Raw genomic sequence first — 20,143 nt, 5'->3', positions numbered from 1 at the left:
CCCATGATTAGCCAATTGTCAGAGATCGTTTGCTTGATTTGTCGAAGCTCCTGTAGCCCTCCTTCGACTTGCTTGCAGCGTCTTTCTGTTGCTCTGCGGTAGTACATGCAAATCTGAAAGGCCGCCTAGTTGTGATGTACTGAAGGGCGACGCAGCTCTGCTGCGTGTGCGGCCCTGACGCACACATGCGTATTGTTATTGTAATTTTTTAGACCTCACCGATTAAGGACTACTTCAAAGTCAAATGCAGCAGCCTATATGAAGATGCCGGCACCAACAGCAACTAGGAGACATGATGGAGGCGGTCCATGGCATCGTCATCGTCGGTGGTGGCATCTGCGGCCTCGCCACTGCTCTTGCTCTTCACCGGTAACATCCATCGTCCATTTAGTTTTGTCGATAGATACAGCAGTTTTTCAGTTTCTGCTACTAGTTTTACAATACATGATGCCCATTTACATCAAATCTCTGCCTGGAAATGTTTGATCTTGAAAACATATTGCCATGAAAAAAATCAGGCCGCTGATGTATAGTCAAGTTTTTTTTTTTTCAATCTGGATCCCGTGCCATAATGTCCACTTGCGTTGAAGCTTTGATTTCTGAAGTAGCAGTGAACAACAAAACAATCCTCTGTTTATTTGCATCCAGGAAAGGGATTCCTAGCCTCGTGTTAGAGAAGTCCGAGACTTTACGAACGGAAGGCGGGTCCATTGGTGTCCATGTCAATGGATGGCGTGTTCTAGAGCAACTTGGGGTTGCTCCAGAGCTCCGGAAGACTGCCGACGTTGTTACCGAGTAAGTTTCTTGTTTACCAGAATTTTCTTCAGTGCAGGGAACTAGTTACCTCCCAGTACTAGCATGACATGCAGAGTCTTCTCACGTTGTCTTTGATGGAATTAGTATGATGAAAACTTTCGCAATGGAAAGTGACAATTCGGTAGAAGGGAATGCTTAATTCGCGTCTGTCATTTCAGGTTTCACGACGTGTGGCAGCAAAAGCAAGGAAACAAGAGCGTTGTGGTGCCTGTCAGGTACCAACTGCCACAAACCAATCTCATACAACCAGAGCCCTTGTAATTCTTTGAAAAATTAAGGCACTAAAACAGAGCAATCTTGTCTGCATCATTTGGCTAAGGGGTGAGCTCCGATGGTTGAAAAGAAGGGATCTGGTCGAGACAATGGCCAAGAACATACCTTCAGGAGCAATCCGCTTCAGCTGCCACATTGCAGCGATACGCCCAGCAAATCCGGGGAGCCATGGCGTGGTTCTTACAACACTGGACGGCAGTATCATCAGGGCCAAGGTAATGTGGCCAGCAAGCAACATCGAGCTGATTTTATTTGTTTTATTCTAAATATCTCTGCTGATGTGATCCCGTTGCGCAGGCCCTGATCGGATGCGATGGCTCGAACTCAGTGGTAGCCAAGTACCTGGGCTTGTCCCCGGCGAAATCAACCTCTCGCATGCTTCTTCGCGGATACACGAGATACCCACATGGACATCCATTCGGACCCCATTTCCTGCGCTTAAGAGGCAATGGTTTCTTTGTCGGGCGCTCTCCCATGACTGACAATCTAGTGAATTTCTTCGTAGCCCTTTGGCACCCTGGTGCAGATGCCACCAAGGACGCGAGCGCCATGAAGGAACTGGTGCTCGAGAAGCTCAAGGGCCAGTGCTCCGACGAGATCATCGAGATGGTCCGTGATCCGGAACCCGACTCGCTGATCCTCCTGACCAAGATCTGGTACCGGCCGCCATGGCAGGTCATGTTCAGCAGCTTCCGGAGGGGCACGGCGACGGTCGCCGGCGACGCGATGCACGTCATGGGGTCGTACATCGGCCAGGGGGGCTCGGCGTCGATGGAGGACGCCCTCGTGCTCGCCCGGTCGCTGTCGCGAGCTGCCGCCGCCGCCGGCGGTTCAGGTGGGGATGAGCTGTGCGAGAAGAAAATCAGCGCGGCGATGGGGGAGTACGTCAGGGAGAGGAGGCTGAGGATCGTGAGGCTGTCGCTGGAGTCCTTCACCATGGGGACGCTGCTTGCAACCAAGTCGCTGCTCACGAAGCTCGCCTGCTTCGCCATCTTGTCTCTGTTGGGAACCGCTTCACTCGGCCACACCAAGTATGACTGTGGTCGCCTCTAACGGTTGCGTTCTGGACCGGCTGCAGCTCTGGGCCTTTGCAAGATATCTCTAAACTTTGTTAAAATAAAAAACTATATTATTGGTGTGGTGGTATAAATCCTACTCATTCTGTTCTAATTATATGTCATTTTAACTTTTATAGGTTCCAAATTATATGTCGTTTTAACTTTTCTAGGTTCATAGATAGTGTATATCTGAATACATAATAATATCTATAAACCTATAAAAATTAAAACGACCTATAATTTTGAACGAAGGGAGTACTATGCATCTGTTTAGATATATGTGAAATTTAATGGTTATATACGCATGGACAGTTGGTGAATTTGCCAAAATATGAGTTCAGGAAGCATCTACATCTATACTGTATTTTTGCTAAAAAAAGAATTGAATTAGTGCACAAGATAGTCATGTGTCAAACACCCCTATTTCTTTGAGATGTTGCAAGGCTTGGCATGTGCTCTTTATGATTTGGTGATCCAACACATGTCTTCTTTTCTTTTCTTTCTTTTTTTTCCTGTTGTCATTTTGCACCTGGGCAACAAAATTGAAAGGAAACAAAGAAAACTGCAGATGACTAATGTGAAACGATTCTACGAGGGGAAGTGATTGCAGCGGAAGTTGATACTCTATGGTAGACTTTTATGAGGAAGTGATCGACTTTATGATGAAAAGTTGTGTAAGGATAGTTAGACACCAACCAAATACACACTCAATTTGAAGTTGAAGAATCAATATGATTTGACACGAATTGGCAGCTACCTCCTCTTACGGGCACTTGCGGACACAATACTAACCGTGAGCTAGCTAGTAAGTGGAGTATATATATAACAAAAAAGAAAAACATGAGCTAGTAAACTCTTGATGATGCCACGAACTGCATTCACTTGTTAACATGCTAACGTTGCATCCTTAAGCACTCCAAGGAGGATTTCGCATCCAGGTTAGAATTGCAATGTAATAAATACAACTAAACTTTTTTATCGTTATTTTTCAACCTGAAGCAACTTCTATTCGTTTTTATCTTTTCAAATACAAAACTTTTAATATGTATCTAGATATAGTATATATCTATATGCATATCAAATGTTATGTACATAGAAAAGTTAAAACGAATAGTAATTTTAGATGAAGGAAGTAGTACGTAGTACCTCTAAAATATGGTGGAACTTAATGGACCCATGTGTGGACGAGTTTTGATTTTCTTAATGGCAAATTTGCATTTCACTAAGAATACCAAATTGCCATTAAAAAAGTATATTCTTTAGAATATGGAACATATGAAAAAGTAAAAAAGAATACCAGATTGTTCGAAAAGAGTATATGGAACTGATTAAAGTTTGGTAAACCCCTAAAGTATTTTATGTTCAATATACTCCCGCAACTATGTCAATTCGTCCAATTACCTCTTAATACTCCCTCCATTTCGAATTGTAGGTTGTCTTAACTTTTCTAGATACATGATTGTTGCTATGCATCTAGATATAAATTATGTCTAGATACGTAATAAAATCTACATATTTAGAAAAGTCAAAACGGCCTCTAATTTGGAACGGAGGGAGTAGGATTTATTATTCTTTTTATTTCTCCACTCACAAGTAGAGTTTTGAGTTAAAATTTTACATGTCAATAGGAACATCGTAGCTCTTATTAAAAATACATTAGGATTTTTATCACTATGTGATAGGCTAGAACATAAATTAATTTTAGGTACAAAATTATGATGTGAAATAATGATTAAAAAATAATAACATATTTTCCAACATAAGTTATGATGCCTATGTTACACATAAATTTTAACTTAAAGCTCCACTTTGTGTGGAGAAAGAAAAAATAGTAAATATATTAATAAGAGATAAAGTAGCCAATTGGTAATTAATGAGAGTATAAATAAAATGATAAAAATGCTTTAAGGGTTATTCGTACTTTTAGCCACAGCTAAGGGGGGTAATTTAGACTTTTTCCTAATGACGAATATGCAGTAATTTCAAATTGCTTGGCGTGGACACCTCGTCTCCACGCAAGATCCCTCCCGCCGCCGCTCGTCAGTCCGCCGCTCAGCCGCCGCCACAGCGCCGTTCCTCCCTCTCTCAGCCTGGTGGAGCGGAGATCCACCAGTCCGGGCGTGGATTTCTTTCCTCTTTCGTCGGTAAGTAATACATCCTACCTTGCTTGGATGGATCCATGGATTCCTTTGAGCAGGTTGTCCGAATCCAAAACTTTTATCTCTTACGGTTCAGCTTGCTGCTTATTCGTGTGGAGCGTGATTCCCAACTAATCCAACTCAAATCCATCCATTAGTGGGTTTTAGAAGGTTGTTTTTTTTCCCCTCTAGCGCTCAAGATCGACATTTACTTGATACTGTAGGGTTCTTGGTACTCCAACTAGGTGCTAGTGCTGTTAAAACTTAGCAGGTTACCAAATTGTTCAAAGCAATCGGCGAAGTCGGCCTGCTTTATGGTTTTCACGGATTTGTCTTGACCATGATATCTTACATGATAAAATTCAATGGTTGGGCAATAGCAATGTGTCAATGAGTGTATGGAAATTATGCGTTTTGTTTTAGTGTTTCCACTGTATGTCAGTATGTGCGATGTAACTTTGGGACAATTATATTCTAAAACAGTTTGCATTTATGCAGTTTGAGGTTCCATATCTCTCTCTGGAAATGCATCCCCCTCTGACTTTACACAGGCATCCTATGTGTGCTGAGGTAACTAGCTAATTTTCTCCTTGCTTTATTGAATATTTTGTGCATCCAGATATTGTTGCAGTGCTCTAGTAAAACTTACTGTTGTGATTTGTTTGTCCAGATTATTGAAGAATTCCAGAAGTGCCATCTGGATCACCCTGTCAAGAAGTTCTTCGGAGAATGCACAGACCTTAAAATAAAGCTTGATCGCTGCTTCCGACAGGAGGTGAGTTCTCAGTTATCACCCCTTATTCAATTATGTATTTCTAAACAGCAGGCAAGTATTATTTTGAAAAATAAATTCTTTTTCTTCTAAATGTCACATTACTGCACTTGGAATTCAGAAAGCATTGAAGAGAAAGGCAAACTTTGAAGAGAGCAAGAAATTTAAAGAACAGCTGCAGGCTTACAAAAGGGAAATTGCAGAGAAGAATGAGGAATGAGAACTTGGAACAAAGGACAAGGACCTAGAGGTGGATGCTCGTAATCTGTGATGAGCTGCCCTCAATTTTAAGAAGGATATGTCAAGTTCTTTTGAACTGCATGTTTATCAAAAAAAAATTACTCTTTGCCGAGTAGCATATAAACCTCAACAGCTCAAACGTTTCTTGCTTTACTTTGGTATATGTTTCTTATTTGTTTTTATGCTTGTGCAACAGTGAACTGATGAAGCATTGTATGAGACTTGGACAACTCATCCTTGTTGCCCAACATAAGCAGTTTTATTACCAAGTTCCTCTTACCTGGACTAATTGTTCCATGTTGATGTGATTTAGCATTGAAAATTGTAAATCTTAATTATTCTATATACCTGCTTAGTGTATTCTATGCATTCTTAGATGTACTGTTCAACACACAAATGCCAGAAATCATCCTCCATTCGGTACCAATTTATCTTGTGTGAGAATTGACACTATGGAATCAGGCATAGAAGGTATTGTTTTTTGCAGCTCGTTGAAATTAAAAAATGTGGAGATTAATAAGCACCGATTTGTAAATAATGGTTGCGATTTCCCAGATTCCACAACAAAAACTTTGAGTTTTGCTTTACGCACGCACTTAGATGGAGATTAACAGATCAATATGACTGTTGTAATGGGAAGGCATGAGATGCAAGCATCTGGGGTAGTTAAGGTGATCAGTGATTAGGTGTTGGTTTGTAACACCCTGGGCGGTCATTTTTTGTATTTAAATCCTATTTTTGATATTCAACGATATTATCAACATCTTACTGTAATGTTTAAGCAGTGTCATTTGCAAACAGCAACTGAACATCATGCATAATTCTTATGCTTTGGGAGCAATCAATTATTTGAAGGATGGAATCAACTTTGTTGGTATGGCCTCATTCTCTGAGAATTGCTTTCATATTGCTATTGTCAATCCTATGGAGATGCTTGTCTGATTTTTTTTAAAAAACTAATTGTCTGATCAAGATACTTAATGCAAAATACCATGTCATGAGTAGTGAAAACTTGGTAAACCAGCACTCCAGAAAGGTGACACCTGTGAAGACCATATAGCTTTCCAGTCTAGACTAGATTGCTGTATTTTCAGCTGAGAATATCTTATATGGATAACCATCTTTTGGTTATACTATTTCATGGGTTAGTTGGGCCTTTGAGTGCAGTGTCTGAGGCTGATCCTTGCTATTGGCTGAAGACTGAATTTTTTAGGTAGATATAAAAGGCTTGCATGGATCTGCAACATTGCCAGATCTTTTTTGCTACTGCAGCATCAGGCCACTGACTGGAGGAGCGTGAAGACTCCTTGGTAAGCACTCTGTTCAGGCATCTGTAGCTGAGGTGAAAAATTGTTACAAAACTTACCGATGCTCCGTTGTTCTTGTTCATGATTCAGATAATCATGTTAGCTTATGTGGCTTCGTGTTCTCTTTAAGCCGATTTGGAACTCGTCAAATCGGGTGTGATTTATCCTGAGTACTATATTCAAGGCTTTGACCATAACTTGTCTTGATGTGCCATAACATGACTTCTATTACTTGTTTTTATCATCTTATACCTGCTAAATCATTTTTTTCTGATTGACTAAGGTACGTTTACACAGAGTAGCAATACATTGGGAGCTTGAAATGCTGAATTATTTCCTTCTATTTAGTTCTGATTGGCAAATGGGGTATGCAATAACTTTCTGTTTGAATAACAAACTAGATAATTATTTTTCCTTGATTTTAAATAAGATAACTGACTAGATAGTGTATAGCCAGTCCTATCTGAAAATTATAGGACTCCACAGATTTCCACTATGTTTGGAAGTTGCTCAAAAGGCTAAAACCTTAATTTCATTGTTGACTTGTTGTAATCTCATCGCTGTAATATGTCCTTGCTCTACCGAACATCCGTATTACTAGGGTGTGATTACTGCTCACTCTATTGCAAGTAGCAAATCCTCATGGGCTTGAGAATGTTTTATTTTCCCTTCTGTTTAATTCCACCCAGGAAGTTGCTGGTATTATAGAATTTTCAGGGTCTATTTTTAAAAACCGACCACAGCTAACTGTCAATGTATCAAGAAATTACACCACAGAACCACAGGCTTCTGTTGTATTTTTCTTCTTCTTCTCAGGCTTCTCTTGTTCTAAGAACCTTAACTAATATCTCAGTTTCATTGTCCCAGTGCATGTGCATTGCGGATACTCATTTCCCCATTCACACACTATGAATTATGAAGGGCACTAAGTTCAAATATGGAGGGTATTCTCTTGGGTTTGTGACAGGCTAATTTGTCATGGACAGAAAAGGCCATCATTTGCAGAGAGATGATGCATCAGAGCAGGTTCCTGGACCATATCAAGCTGGGGCACTTAGCACCTTGTCCTTTGCATCATGATCACAAGCGCTGCCCTCCCTGGAGTCAAGAATTCAGAACAGTGCCATCCAGCTCAGGCATGATCAAGAGCTCCAGCATGGTTCTCGGGCTCTTGGCATTCTACTGCGGTATTTGAGTTTGAAGAAAGGTCAAGATCATCTAAGAAAAAGAAGCCTTCAAATACTTGTCATATTATTTTTTTTTTGTTAAAAAAAAAGAGGCTTAAGCATTGCTGCCTGTATGGTGCTCTTGCCACTGTATGTGTGTTTTACTGTATGGTCTGAGCCCTCCCTCTGACTAGTAACACAGTTTTACTTCCCGCTGTTCAGGCTGGACCTTGTATTCCCATTAGCTGCGGCTTGTTTGGGAACTGGTACCTGCTGATGGAACACGGACGGAACATGCGTTTGACTTAAACCTCTTTGCCAGTGTCCAAGAATTATCAGTAATCCTCACTAGGGAGCTGAACGAAGCGCAGCAGTTGGGATTAGCAAGCAGTTCATACAGATGAGATGATGATGGTCCAGTAAAATACTAACTAACTAGTGCTGTACTAATGAAACGACAGCATGGCCCGTCTCAAAGAGCTCCATACGACCATTATCCAGGAAGCTTCCACCGCAGGTTGGCAGGTGGCCTCAACTCTCCGCGGATAGCCATCGTGATGTGAGTGTGACACCAGCAGCACCGAGCTAAGGAGATCGTTCGTCTGGCCATGGAAGCAAAGCCAATCCCGCTCCTGACTCCCCACACCATGGGGAGGTTCCACCTCTCCCACAGGTGGGTCGGCCTGTCTGTTTATCGCCTTGGTGGTTTCCACTTTGCAGCAACGATCAATTCGCTTCCTCCTTTAAGAATTTGCTCGTGCTAGTAATTGGAGCAGTTCAAGATCGGATGATTGACTAGGTTGAACAGTTGGTTCTCTGCATAAGAATTATTTGCAGGTAGCTGCTGCTCCGGCCGTGTTAGGGTGAGCGCTCGCAAGGCGTTCGATGAATTGCCTCATAGCCTGCACTACTCCTGCCTAGGGAGATCTTCATGTCTCGAGTTTATTCCTGCGTATGCAACACCGGCCTGATGAGACATCTGCTGTTCCCCTTGATGCTAGGGTTGTCCACGCGCCGCTCACGAGATCAAGGTGCTACAACAACCTTCCTGGAGAACACGTCGCGCTGTACTACTCCCAGAGGGCCTCCAAAGGTGGTCTACTAATCGCTGAATCCACTGGGGTCTCGGAGACCGCTCAGGGTTACCCAAACACGCCAGGTATATGGACCAAGGAGCAGGTGGAGGCTTGGAAGCCGGTGGTGGAAGCTGTGCATCGCAAGGGGGGAGTTTTCTTCTGCCAGATATGGCATGTAGGCAGGGCTTCTACTTATGGTACTATCACAGAGCTGCCATTCCCTGCGATCGGATATTCATAAATACTACTTACCTTGCAAGTTTATATATGCTTATGAATAAATTATGCATATTATGTTCTATAATAGGTTTAACCGTAATGTGTTTACAGAGTGGTATAGTAGTATAGTTGTATCTATGCTAAATAACTGATATGGTTACCTCTAGCATAGGCTGCTGGGTTATGTTGATCATTCATAGCGTTAGGCATCCAAAAAGTTATGGTTTCTGCTGAGTCAAATTCCAGCCGCAATTGATTGTTTTGAATAACAGTAGCATGCCTTGTTGAACTGTAAGAACTCTGAGGTTATACTGAGACCATCGAATTATTGAATGCCACGTATTTGTAATGTTCTTCTTTCAAGCTAATCTGGACAGTGCTTATTGTTTACACATATTGTTACTTGCTTGAATGTCCCATTTCATGTAGTTGTAAGGTTCCCTTGACAGCTATTTCTGATACACAATACAGATTATCAGCCCAGTGGACAAGCACCGATTTCTTGTACAGACAAGCAGATTACACCCGAGGTCCTGGAGGATGGAACTGTGGAGGAATTCTCTGCCCCAAGGAGACTTACAGAAGATGAGAACCCTCACATTGTCAATGATTTTCGGCTTGCTGCTAGGAATTGCATTGAAGCAGGTATTACCATCTTTTTATTGACCCAACAACCTTCATTATTGCCAGGATGTCAGAGTGGTACGCCTCTGTGCATTCAGTTGCCAATATTTACCTCTTTTAATCAGAGTAACTAAACTATTCATCACACCATTTATGATTTGGTTACATGAATGAATTTTAGGCTTTGATGGAGTCGAAATCCACTGTGCCTTTGGCTACCTAATCGAGCAGTTCATGAAAGACAGTGTCAACGACAGAACTGACAAATATGGTGGAAGCATGGAAAACCGCTGTCGCTTCGCTCTAGAGGTAATTAAAGCAGCCATCGATGAGATTGGAGCAGACAGGGTCGGTGTCCGTCTCTCACCATACTCAAACTGCCTGGACTGCTGGGATTCAGACCCAGATGCACTCGGCCTGTACATGATCCACGCCATGAACAAGCTGGGCGTCCTCTACTGCAGCATGGTTGAGCCTGAGGGGGTCAAAGTGGATGGTAAGGTGCAGATCCCCTACAAGCTGCTGCATTTCAGGAAGGCATTTGCTGGGACTTTCATTGTTGCTGGAGGATACAACAGGGAAGAAGGCAACAAGGCAGTGTCCGAGGGTTACACTGACCTGGTGGCATATGGCAAATGGTTTCTGGCGAACCCAGACTTGCCCAAGCGGTTTGAGCTGAATGCACCTCTGAACAAGTACGACAGATCAACGTTCTACACCCCTGATCCAGTTGTCGGGTATACCGATTACCCTTTTCTTGATCTTTCATCTGTGTGATTCCCTGAGAACAAAATTTGTGCTATACATAACTTGATCTTGACATGGAATCTCAAATTAAAAGGAATTCTTGAGCTGGCTGGATAGCATGACCTCCTCAGTTGCTACAGTTAAATTTCAGAAAACTTGTGCGATTTCTTCTTCTTTTCTGGAGTTTTGATGCCGGCATCGTAGCGGTTTTTTTTTTTGAAACGTAAAGGGGCAGGAGCACTGCCATATCATATAAGCAGGGCCGAGCACAAGGGTGTGTGACCGGTTCGGTCGAACAGGGCCCCCAAATTGGAGGGGCCCACCAACTGGTTGGTTAACTATAGGCTTGTGGCCTGTCAGTCGATCAGTGAATCAGTCGATGGCACTATGAGAGCCTGGCAGGCGTCAGATGGCCAGATGCCCTCTCGCAGGTGCAGGTCTGCAGGACAGGATCACAGGACGCCAGGGCCCAGGGCCGCAGGGCGCCATCGACCAGGATAGCAGGACTCCATCCATATCCATCTGTGATCTGTCGCCTGTCTCGTGCGTGACCTGTCGAATACTCGAATAGTCGAATAGAATAATAGATCCATACGGCGTCCATCCTTCGTCGCAGAGACGCAGCCTGCAGGTGCGCGATTGGCCTGCCGGCGATTGGGTGCTGGGCGCTGGGGCCTGCACGGCTGCACCCAGGACTCCATCCTTTTCGCCAATCGCCGGTACGCAGCGCCGCAGCAGCAGCGTCCTGCCGACCCTGCTGTTGGGAATCGGGATTCGGTATAACCGCAGAGGACTTTCTTTTCGCCGATCGCTACAGGTATACTAATCTGATTTTTGATCCAATTAATTTGATATATTCATATATTTTATTTACAGTCCTAATTTTTTAGGGAGGTAGGCCGCATTTTAGAGTTTGGTACAGGACCTCGATTTTTGCTGGCTCGGCCCTGCATATAAGGAGAATCGTAGCGGGTTTTCTGGTCACGTTCTGCATTACACCGTCCGCACTTTAACTACTTAATTTGCCATACGTATAGAGTTTGTTGTTCTGAATTTTCCAAATCTGTATGCCTGGTGCTGTAACTACTTTGTTAGTAGAGTCTAATTGCAACAAGTCAATCAGATGCGCACACATTTTCCTTTTGGTGTCTTTACAACCTGCCTCATGTACATGTGTCTCTCTTCTCCCCGTCAGGCTTTTCAAGCCTCTCTACCACTGCTATTTATACACATGGATCAAGAAAAGCCCGACTCTTTGCAGCCCCGAGCGACTGCGAGGCGGCGGCGCATTCGTGCGTCGATCCTCCACCAATGATGTCGCATGTGCTCCATGGAGAGACACGAGTGCTCGCTGGTCCGCGACGACCATGGGATTCCCCATGTATGGCTGCCAATAACTTGATGCATTTTTTTTTGTCAGTAATGGTGCCTGTTCGTCCTCTCCTTCTCGACCCGCGCCTTGCGGACCGCCTGCTGGATCTGCCTCTCGTGCTCCTTGAGCATGTCCTCCATGTTCCCCCCGGGCGGCATCAGCGGCCCTGAGTAGTGGATCCTCTTGTTCTTCGCACCGAATCCCTGAAAGATCAGTGTTCACGATGCGATCAGTCATTGCCTGAAACTGTGGTCTCAAGAATAATGGCATTGTTAGAAGCTGAATAATATGTTGGTACTCACCGCCGATGCGTCCCTCATGGCGAGGTCCTTGTGGTGGGAGGATCCCGGGCGGCCGACGGCGTTGGGCGGCTCGGCGACGTCGAGGCGGTTGTACCTGTAGCTGGCGTTCCGGGCGGCCGACGAGCTCGGGTGCAGGTCGGTGCCCCGGGACTGCGCGTAGGAGCGCTGCGAGGTGAGGTGCGGCGCCCTGACGGAGCTGGACGCGCGCTGGACCCCCCGCCGGTCGTCGCTCCTGTACCACGTCGACCCGAACCCGCCGGCGGCCTGCATCGTCGCCGGCCCGCGCCCGGCGGCCACGGCCGGCGGCGGCGGCTCGATGCGGAAGCCCGGCACGCTGTCCTCCTGCGAGCTGTAGTGGTGGCTGATGCTCTTCTGGTTGGTGCGCGCGTGCCGCCTCTGGTAGTCGGCAATGGCGTCCTGGGCTGGCGCCGCCTTGGCGTCGTCTCTCCCGGGCTTGATGGATACGGAGCCCTTGCCTCCGATGGTCGCCGTGTTTTGCCTACAAACAAGGATGGTGATGGGTAAGAATGGAATCACTGGAAGCATAGCCATTGCACCAACGAAGATGGTAGTAGTAGCAATACCTGCTTGCCTCCTGGCCTCGGAGCTTGGCATCGTACTCCTTGCTGGGCGGGTACTTGGGCAGGCTCGCCGGATCACACGCCAGCGGCTTCGTCCGGAAGAACTGATGCAATGCAGCAGGGTGTCAAAGACATCATGGCCTTGGGGCGTTTCTGAGAGGCGAGAGCCGCCGCTTATTTACCTCGCTGTCGAGAGCTGAGACCGCCGTGCCCCGGGCCGACGGCTCGATGGCGAGCAGCGTGTCGAGGAGCGCCAGTGCCGTGGGAGGGAAGTCCTTGAACGTCTCGGCGATCTTGCGCCGGTACGGCCGCTGCGGCTTGAAGAGCGTCACGTCGGGAAGCTTCGCCTTGGCCCAGTAGTCCTCCGACGGCGACCCGCAGAGCTTGAAGATCTTGTGCAGCTGCTCGATCTGGTTGCCAACATTTTTTGTTAGGGCGATTGATGACGGATAGAAGAGAATGCAGATGGCAAGCATAAGAAAGAATGCAGACGGACCTCGGTCTGGCCGGGCATGATGGGCTTCCCGGCGAGCAGCTCGGCGAGGATGCAGCCGGTGCTCCAGAGGTCGACGGCGACGCCGTACTCGGTGGCGCCGAGAAGGAGCTCCGGCGGTCGGTACCAGAGCGTGACGACGCGGCTGGTCATGGGCTGCGTCTTCCCGGGGTCGAAGAAGGTGGCGAGGCCGAAGTCGGCGATCCGGAGCGTGCCGTCGTCGCCGATGAGGAGGTTGGATCCCTTGATGTCCCGGTGCAGGACGCCCCGGGCGTGGCAGTGGCGCAGGCCCTCGAGGATCTGGGCCATGAAGCACTTGACCTGCGGCTCCGTGAATCGCTGCCCCGAGAGCGCGGCGAGGCCGGCGAGGTCGTGCTCCATGTACTCGAAGACGAGGTAGAGGCTGTGCGAGAGGCGGGAGGTGACGATGCCCTCCAGCTTGATCACGTTGGGGTGGTCCAGCCGCCGGAGGATGTGGATCTCCCGCGCCATGAACCGCACGCTCTCCGGGTCCATGTTGACGAACCGCACCCGCTTCAGCGCCACGATCTTGCCGCTCTGCAGGTCGCGGGCCTTGTACACGTTGCTGTACGTGCCCTGCCCGATCTGCAGATCATTTTGTCCGATCCGTGTTACTTGGTATTGATTTGTCATGTTCATATGGAGAGCGGAATTGATTTAAACATTTGCAGGGATGAATGAGCACCTTGTCCAGCCGCTCGAACGTGTCGGCGCGGCGGGGCAGCCAGCCTTCGACGATCTCCCCGGCGACAGAGGTGAGCCAGGAGGGCCATCCGGCGATGACGTGCTCGCCGGAGAACCCCTGCGGCACGCTGGAGATCACCTGATTCCCGCCGGGGGGGTCCGCGCCGCCGCCGCCGTTGATGTCCAGCGTGGCGCGGCGGTGGTGCGTGGGCGCCCCCGCGGTGCTGAAGGACTTGCTGAGGGACGTGATGACCACGACGGGGGGCGCGGTCTTCTCCACGGCCTCCTTGTTGCTAGCCGCCGCCGCGGGCGCGGCCCCGCCACCGCCGCCGGCGGCCTTGGCCTTGGCGTTGGACGCCGTCCGGGAGATGACGGCGTGCACGGCGGGGGCGTCGTCCACATCCTTGGCGGTGAGCGTGATGAGCTCCTTGAGGGACTGGCTGTGGCTGGGCGCCTTGTGCAGCGGGCCCGGGACAGCGGCGGGCGGTGCCTCCTCCACGACGCCCTCCTTGGAGCAAAGGCCGCCCATCGCCGACCGCCGGCGCCGGCGGGCCCTCCCGCCAAAACGGAGCGAACTAGAGGTCCAGCGCAAATTCCGGCGACGGCGACGTGGTACGCTCGCAGGAACGTGCGCTGGAAATGAGGATCGCAGCAGGAGAGAAGGAAGGAAGGCCAGCTAGGAGGCCGGCGGGCCCGACAGGGAACGGGAGAGCGGAGGTGGACGAGGAGGCATGGCGGTTGCGGCGCGACGCGGTTGCAACCGCCGGAACGGTGGGCGCGCGGGCACGCGGGTATCCGGCGCCGGGGCCGGACACAGCTGCTCGCGCGCGGGAGAGGAACGAAGGGGGGCTAGAGCCTAGAGGACGACGGGCCGTTGCGAATAAACGACGGGGAGAGGGGGGAGCGGCGGTTGGCGCGATTCGCGGCGGGCCGGTGGGGCCAGGGCGTCAGTGAGCTAGGGGATGGATGGGTGGTGGGCTGAGGTGGCCGCCGGCCAGGTTGGGGAGTGGCGCGCACGACGGGGCGAGACGTGCGGCCCAATTAGAGCAGGAGCAGCAGGCCCTGGGCGGCGTGTGGCGAGCTAGCCACGCGGAGGCTCTCCCATGATTTGGCCGATGTGGCGTACCGCTGGCGGTGGTTGGGACTTGGGGTTTGATGCCTGTCATCAAATGTCAAACGGGCGAAATCAAGCAAAAAAACAAAAAGGAAAGTCTTCATGGCGTTGTGTCAACGTGGAGCTTGGCCTTGGCCCCACGGTCAAGTGGTCAACGGAATTCCACAGCGGCCAGGCAGTGCTGCGGAGGAACACGAAAGTGGCAGTGGGGCTTTGCAGCTTTTAAGCAGAGGGTGGGGTGGAGGTGCGGCGGTGATGGCGACAGAGGAGGAGAAGAGACATGGTGGATTGAGCGGTGGAGGAGGACGGTGGAGGGTGCATCTCGTTATCATGAAGGAGAAGAGACAAGAAGAAAGAAGAAAGATACGCATATTCCTCCTATCGCCTTACCTTGCTGATACCATGCTTGCCGCTTGCGGGCATATTATAGTTGCTTTGTAAGGATGTGGCAGATTAGCTTAGCTGGTAAGGTTCCATGTGGTGGAATCTGTCCACTAGGGTTCGAGTCCTCGACTCGACACTGGTGCTTGCATTTTTCTGGATTTATTTCATGATTTAACTGGCACTATTCTTTCAGTGCTAGATAACGTGGCCGCCGATAGTGAAGCGCCAGTGGTGACTTCGTCAATCTCGAGGATTTGTTGGTCAGTCTTTTGAAGATGCTCGTAGGGGTAGGGTTGCGCGCGTGTGTTCGTAGGGGCGAGTGTGCGTGTGCGTATGTGAGTGTGTGCGTTTGTACTGTGGGTTTCGCAAGGAAAAGGATGTGGGCAGATTTTTTTTTTCTTCGAAAAGCCAGTAGGATTGGGTTGATTCCAGGTAGGGTTTAGTACTTTCGTTCACCACGATCCTAAGTCCTAACCTTTAAAGACGGCCAAGGAACAATGCAGTCGTCAAAAGTAACCATCGGCAAATCGGCAATGGATAAAAGGTGAGCAATGGATTTCCACAAACTGACATCACAGTTCAATCAGCAAGCAATAAATGAGATGATTATTGGTTTGAGGCACTTTGTTCGTACAAATAAACTAAAGTGTGGATTGCTTTCCTGGTTAAAATTTTACAGTAAGGACAAGCTGTCTGTAGAGAATAATTATGAAGCCTACTAGGAAAGACTTTTGCCATAGATTGTTTATTGGCAAGATATCTTTCTGAGAGCACCATTTTCGCCAATAGAAAGGGCCATCTTCTCTGCGTTTGCGTTGAGGTGTGGTAAGGAATTAAAAGGCCGTGACAAATATTTTTATTTTTCTTAATACTCCCTCCATTTTTATTTATAAAACGTATACACATATTAAGATTTAAAGTTTACAATTTTTGACTAATAATTAATTTAATATTTTCTTATTTTTAATGTAAATTTGATATGGTTGGATTTTTGAATATAAGTTTATAATCATAACCAAGATAAATGAATGGTCAAAATCTAATTTGAAAAATCGTGTTATATCATACCATGCCTTATAAATAGAAACGGAGGGAGTATAAAGATGTGTAGCTCTTGTAGGTATTCAAGAAAAAAAATGGCTAGATAGCATGTCCTAACGCCGAGTGATGAATGGTTGGTGTTCTTGGGTATATACAGCTACACACTGACACTGGTGATGCTGGGGGCATCAATTGCTGTGTGCGAATTGCGAAAGCAGCAGAAGGCTTAAAAAGATAAAGAAAAAAACTGTAGTCTCGCAAGTCCTGGATGCCTAGCGAAATAAGGCCCACCGGCCGCTGGTCTGGCCCAACAAACCCGGCAATGCCACAAAACAAGCTTCCAAGATGTTCTTAAGGAATTACTCAAAAAAAAAAAGAAGATGTTCTTAAGGGAAAAAAAACTTCCAAGAGGCTCGGCCTCGTGAGGCCGCCGAAGTCAAAATTGAGCTAATTAGAATGTCATAACAATTTGATTTGCGTTTCAAGATCATTCTTAATTGAGATTTCGTTCTTATTAAATAAAGTGCTATGTCGGTGTTTTCAATGATGTATCAAAAAGCTATAAAGAGAAAGGTGAAATGAGTTTATTTCCTACTATTTTCAAGCTAGACTTGTATGTATGTAGCCTTAAAAATAATAAATAATAAAATTGTGCATTGTACGAACACGAATAAAAAAGATCTTATATGATATTTTTGAAAACATACTATGAAATGACACTTTATTCCATTGAGAAATGGTCATTGAAAAAGTACGGTTTGCGTATTTCTTAGGTACTCATGAGTGATGCATAAATGGGAATACTAGTGGATGTCAGGGTCGGAGATGTCCTTGTGAGGTAGATTTAGGGACCGTTTGGCACAACTCTGATTAGTGAAAAAATGACCCTAGCTCTGGCTTCTCTAATAAAGCGGCTTTTCTAGCTCTAGCTTATCTTGTTGGAAAAACGTTTGGCAAAACGGCTTCTCCTAATATTTTTGAATGTATTGACGATGTAAAATGTTCGTGGTACCCTTGCATTTTACTTTTTTTCTTTTCACTTTTTTTCCCTATTTCTTCCCTTTTTCTTTCCTTTCTTTCTCTTTCCTTTCTATCCTTATCTTCTTCTCCGTCTTCCTACGCCTCCCGCCCGCTCCATGCCTCCACCTCCACTGCGCGGCTGCGCCCCACATCTCCGCCTCCCCTACCTCTGGTCCGCTCCGCCGCGCCATCTCGCCAGCACGGCCCGTGCCGCCGCCGGTCAACCTCGAGTTGGCGGTGCTCGGCACCGCTCCGTCCCGCGTGGCCGTCTCTGCTCCACCCACCACCGATCCACCCCGAGCCGGCGCCATGCCGTCCCGGTCTAGTGGCAATTTCTTGTCATTTTCACGAAAAGTAAGGGCACCTATTCGCTTCAGCTTATTCAGCCGGTTTATCAGCCACCAAACAGTGTTTTCCTCTCACAACAAATCAGCCATTTCAGCTTTTCAGCTGACTTATAAGCTGAAGCCAACAGGCCAAGAAGCTGGGGTGAGCTATTTTTTTTCTTCACGCTCCCAGTAAAAAACAAGGTCAGCTTCTCGCGGCTTCTCAGTTGAAGCCGTTTTCCTGGAGAGACTTTGGCTGGGCTTCTTGAAAAGCCGGGTTGAAGAGCCCTGCCAAAGGGCACCTTACTTGGAACCCTTGCATTCCACGACAAGCAACCCAGTTGGAGCGGAGAAAGGCCGTCGGCCGCGTCGCTGCAGTCGATCTGGACCCCCAACTTGGCGGCAGGGGTCCAGCGGCATCCACGGTCGCTCAAGGCCTTGGCGTCTCAGGTCAAAGTCGCGCCTATCTCCATCGTCGCCTCCGTTCAGCCCGACTGGATGGATCGTCCGCGGCAACCTGTAACACACCCCGCTCGGTGGCGGCGGCGGCCTCCATCACCGCTGCCGTGTGCGGATGTCGTTCGGCCAGGTCCTCGCTCCACGGCCGAGAGATCGAGATCGAGCCAGCGCCTATCTACGGTGCGCTGCAGATTGGCGGCGTTCTCCGCGGTTCTTTGCAAGAGGGTTATGCGTGCGGGGACAGAAAACTTTGAGAAAATTTAACTTATCCTTTCTATACCATTAAAATTTAGTCCATCCCTTCAGTGCAGTGCCATTGAAAATCTAACTCCATAGGCGGAGCCAGGATTTGAAGTAAGGGGGGCAATGGACAAAGTAATGTAGAACCGATAGCCACATGAGCTGATTTTAGTCACATATAATGATATAATAATAGCATGTTTTATAAGTCTTAACCAAAATAAAATTACATATCTATCAATTTAAATTTAGCTCTTCGACTAGCAGCAAGATCATATGCTGTAATAATATCATCAGTACCGATTGATGCAACCAATTCCTTCTCAATATAAATTACCAAACAATCTCGCAGAAATCCATCTCCCATTGTACATCTGAGACGTGTCTTCGCAAGTTTCATAGCTGAAAAGCATCTTTCGGTGGTTGCAGTTGATACTGGAAGAGTTAATACTAATCTTAATAACCTGTCCACCATAGGATAAGATGAATATTTTCCTATTTTAAATAGTCCACTTGTTAGATCAGCAAGTGTTGATAATTCCTTTAGTTCTGGACTGTTGCATACATCAATTTGAAAATGTGGCAGCTGACACTCTAATTGAGCTCTTTCTTGACTTGAGAAATCAGCAGGATAATATTTTTCTACCAAAGTGCATATATTGTCTATGTTGAATGTGTCCAGCCTAGGATCCAAAGAAGCACAAAGGGACAAAAGCTCTGTCGCTTGAGAACTGAATCGATCTTCTAACTCTGCTAGTTGTTGATCAATTGCAACATTAAACACATCTACTTTGTAATGGTGAAAGGTTGTGGTGTTGTCGTTCTTGTTTCGAGATTTAGTCACATCAACATACCTACAAATGGGAAGATATGGATTGATTGATGAACAAGTGCAATTTAACAAAAGAATAAATAATTTGGGGGGAAAAACATACTTCTTACTCAGGAATATCAATTTCGTGCTTTCCACAAAATAATTTGACCTCCTCAAGAAGAGGTTCCCAACCATTATCTCGCAACTCACCAAGCAACACTTTTGTGGTAGAAACAGAATCCACCGCATTTAAGATATCAATGCTCTTCTTTTGGAGTGTCTGGCACAATACATCAGTGATCTTCATAATCTTTTCCATTAGGAGTAGAATAAACACAAAATCAAATGTGACAATGATTCGTAAGGCACCACTGGCATCTCCCCGAGAATACTTTGAAACTGAACGATCATTAGCAATGTTGCGTAGGACTGAAACTGTGGCACCAAACATCTTCTTTAAGCTTAGAATAGACCTATAGTGGGAACTCCATCTAGTGTCCCCTGGCCTTTGTAGGGAGGAAATCTGATTTGCCCCTCGTCCTGTGTCAAGCTCTCCCAATTCAATTTCATGGGCAATTTCCTCTGCTTGTTTTGCCAGCAACTCATCGTTGCGCTTAGGAGAAGTACTAACAACATTTATGATGAAATTTGCATGCTGAAAAAAATTGTGTACCTCATGTACCTCCCTTGATGCTGCTACGAGGGCCAACTGAAGCTGATGAGCCATGCAATGAATATAATATGCATATGGGCACTCATTGAGAATTAGATCTTTCAATCCGTTCCACTCCCCTCTCATGTTACTGGCCCCATCGTAACCTTGACCTCTTATATCTTGTATGCTTAGGCCATTAGC

At 46.9% G+C, this 20,143-nt stretch overlaps 4 protein-coding genes across 5 annotated transcripts; 3 read left to right on the top strand and 1 right to left on the bottom strand.

The window, feature by feature from the left end:
• The first annotated feature begins 292 nt into the window (after nucleotides 1-292).
• On the top strand, nucleotides 293-2,269 carry LOC101759772 (monooxygenase 1). Its single transcript, XM_004952706.4, has 5 exons — nucleotides 293-369; nucleotides 649-795; nucleotides 975-1,031; nucleotides 1,136-1,304; nucleotides 1,387-2,269. The coding sequence occupies exons 1-5, from the start codon at nucleotides 293-295 to the stop codon at nucleotides 2,140-2,142; spliced, it is 1,206 nt and encodes a 401-aa protein (XP_004952763.1). The 3' UTR covers nucleotides 2,143-2,269.
• Nucleotides 2,270-4,114: 1,845 nt separating this feature from the next.
• Nucleotides 4,115-5,576, top strand: LOC101760184 (COX assembly mitochondrial protein 2 homolog). Its single transcript, XM_004952707.2, has 4 exons — nucleotides 4,115-4,291; nucleotides 4,784-4,855; nucleotides 4,956-5,060; nucleotides 5,179-5,576. The coding sequence occupies exons 2-4, from the start codon at nucleotides 4,811-4,813 to the stop codon at nucleotides 5,275-5,277; spliced, it is 249 nt and encodes an 82-aa protein (XP_004952764.1). The 5' UTR covers nucleotides 4,115-4,291; nucleotides 4,784-4,810; the 3' UTR covers nucleotides 5,278-5,576.
• A 225-nt stretch (nucleotides 5,577-5,801) lies between these two features.
• Nucleotides 5,802-10,558, top strand: LOC101760590 (putative 12-oxophytodienoate reductase 8). Of its 2 annotated transcripts, none has more exons than XM_022822908.1 (5): nucleotides 5,802-6,607; nucleotides 7,591-8,443; nucleotides 8,772-9,043; nucleotides 9,537-9,710; nucleotides 9,871-10,558. In XM_022822908.1, exons 2-5 carry the CDS (start codon nucleotides 8,379-8,381, stop codon nucleotides 10,464-10,466), a joined length of 1,107 nt encoding a protein of 368 aa, XP_022678643.1. In that variant the 5' UTR covers nucleotides 5,802-6,607; nucleotides 7,591-8,378; the 3' UTR covers nucleotides 10,467-10,558. The 2 variants fall into 2 exon arrangements, with proteins under 2 accessions (XP_022678643.1, XP_004952765.1); XM_004952708.3 differs by having other exon boundaries at nucleotides 5,802-7,811; nucleotides 7,993-8,443.
• Nucleotides 10,559-11,541: 983 nt separating this feature from the next.
• Nucleotides 11,542-14,418, bottom strand: LOC101780330 (probable serine/threonine-protein kinase At1g54610). Its single transcript, XM_004954940.2, has 6 exons — nucleotides 13,891-14,418; nucleotides 13,188-13,790; nucleotides 12,874-13,101; nucleotides 12,695-12,795; nucleotides 12,111-12,609; nucleotides 11,542-12,011 (listed from the first exon to the last, which is right to left on the bottom strand). The coding sequence occupies exons 1-6, from the start codon at nucleotides 14,416-14,418 to the stop codon at nucleotides 11,853-11,855; spliced, it is 2,118 nt and encodes a 705-aa protein (XP_004954997.1). The 3' UTR covers nucleotides 11,542-11,852.
• Between the last annotated feature and the right edge of the window lie 5,725 nt (nucleotides 14,419-20,143).

Source organism: Setaria italica, chromosome I (genome assembly GCF_000263155.2).
Source record: "Setaria italica strain Yugu1 chromosome I, Setaria_italica_v2.0, whole genome shotgun sequence".
In the NCBI taxonomy this organism is placed as follows: domain Eukaryota; kingdom Viridiplantae; phylum Streptophyta; class Magnoliopsida; order Poales; family Poaceae; genus Setaria; species Setaria italica.
Note: the sequence above shows the minus strand (reverse complement) of the source record. Positions and strands in the feature narration are given on the sequence as shown.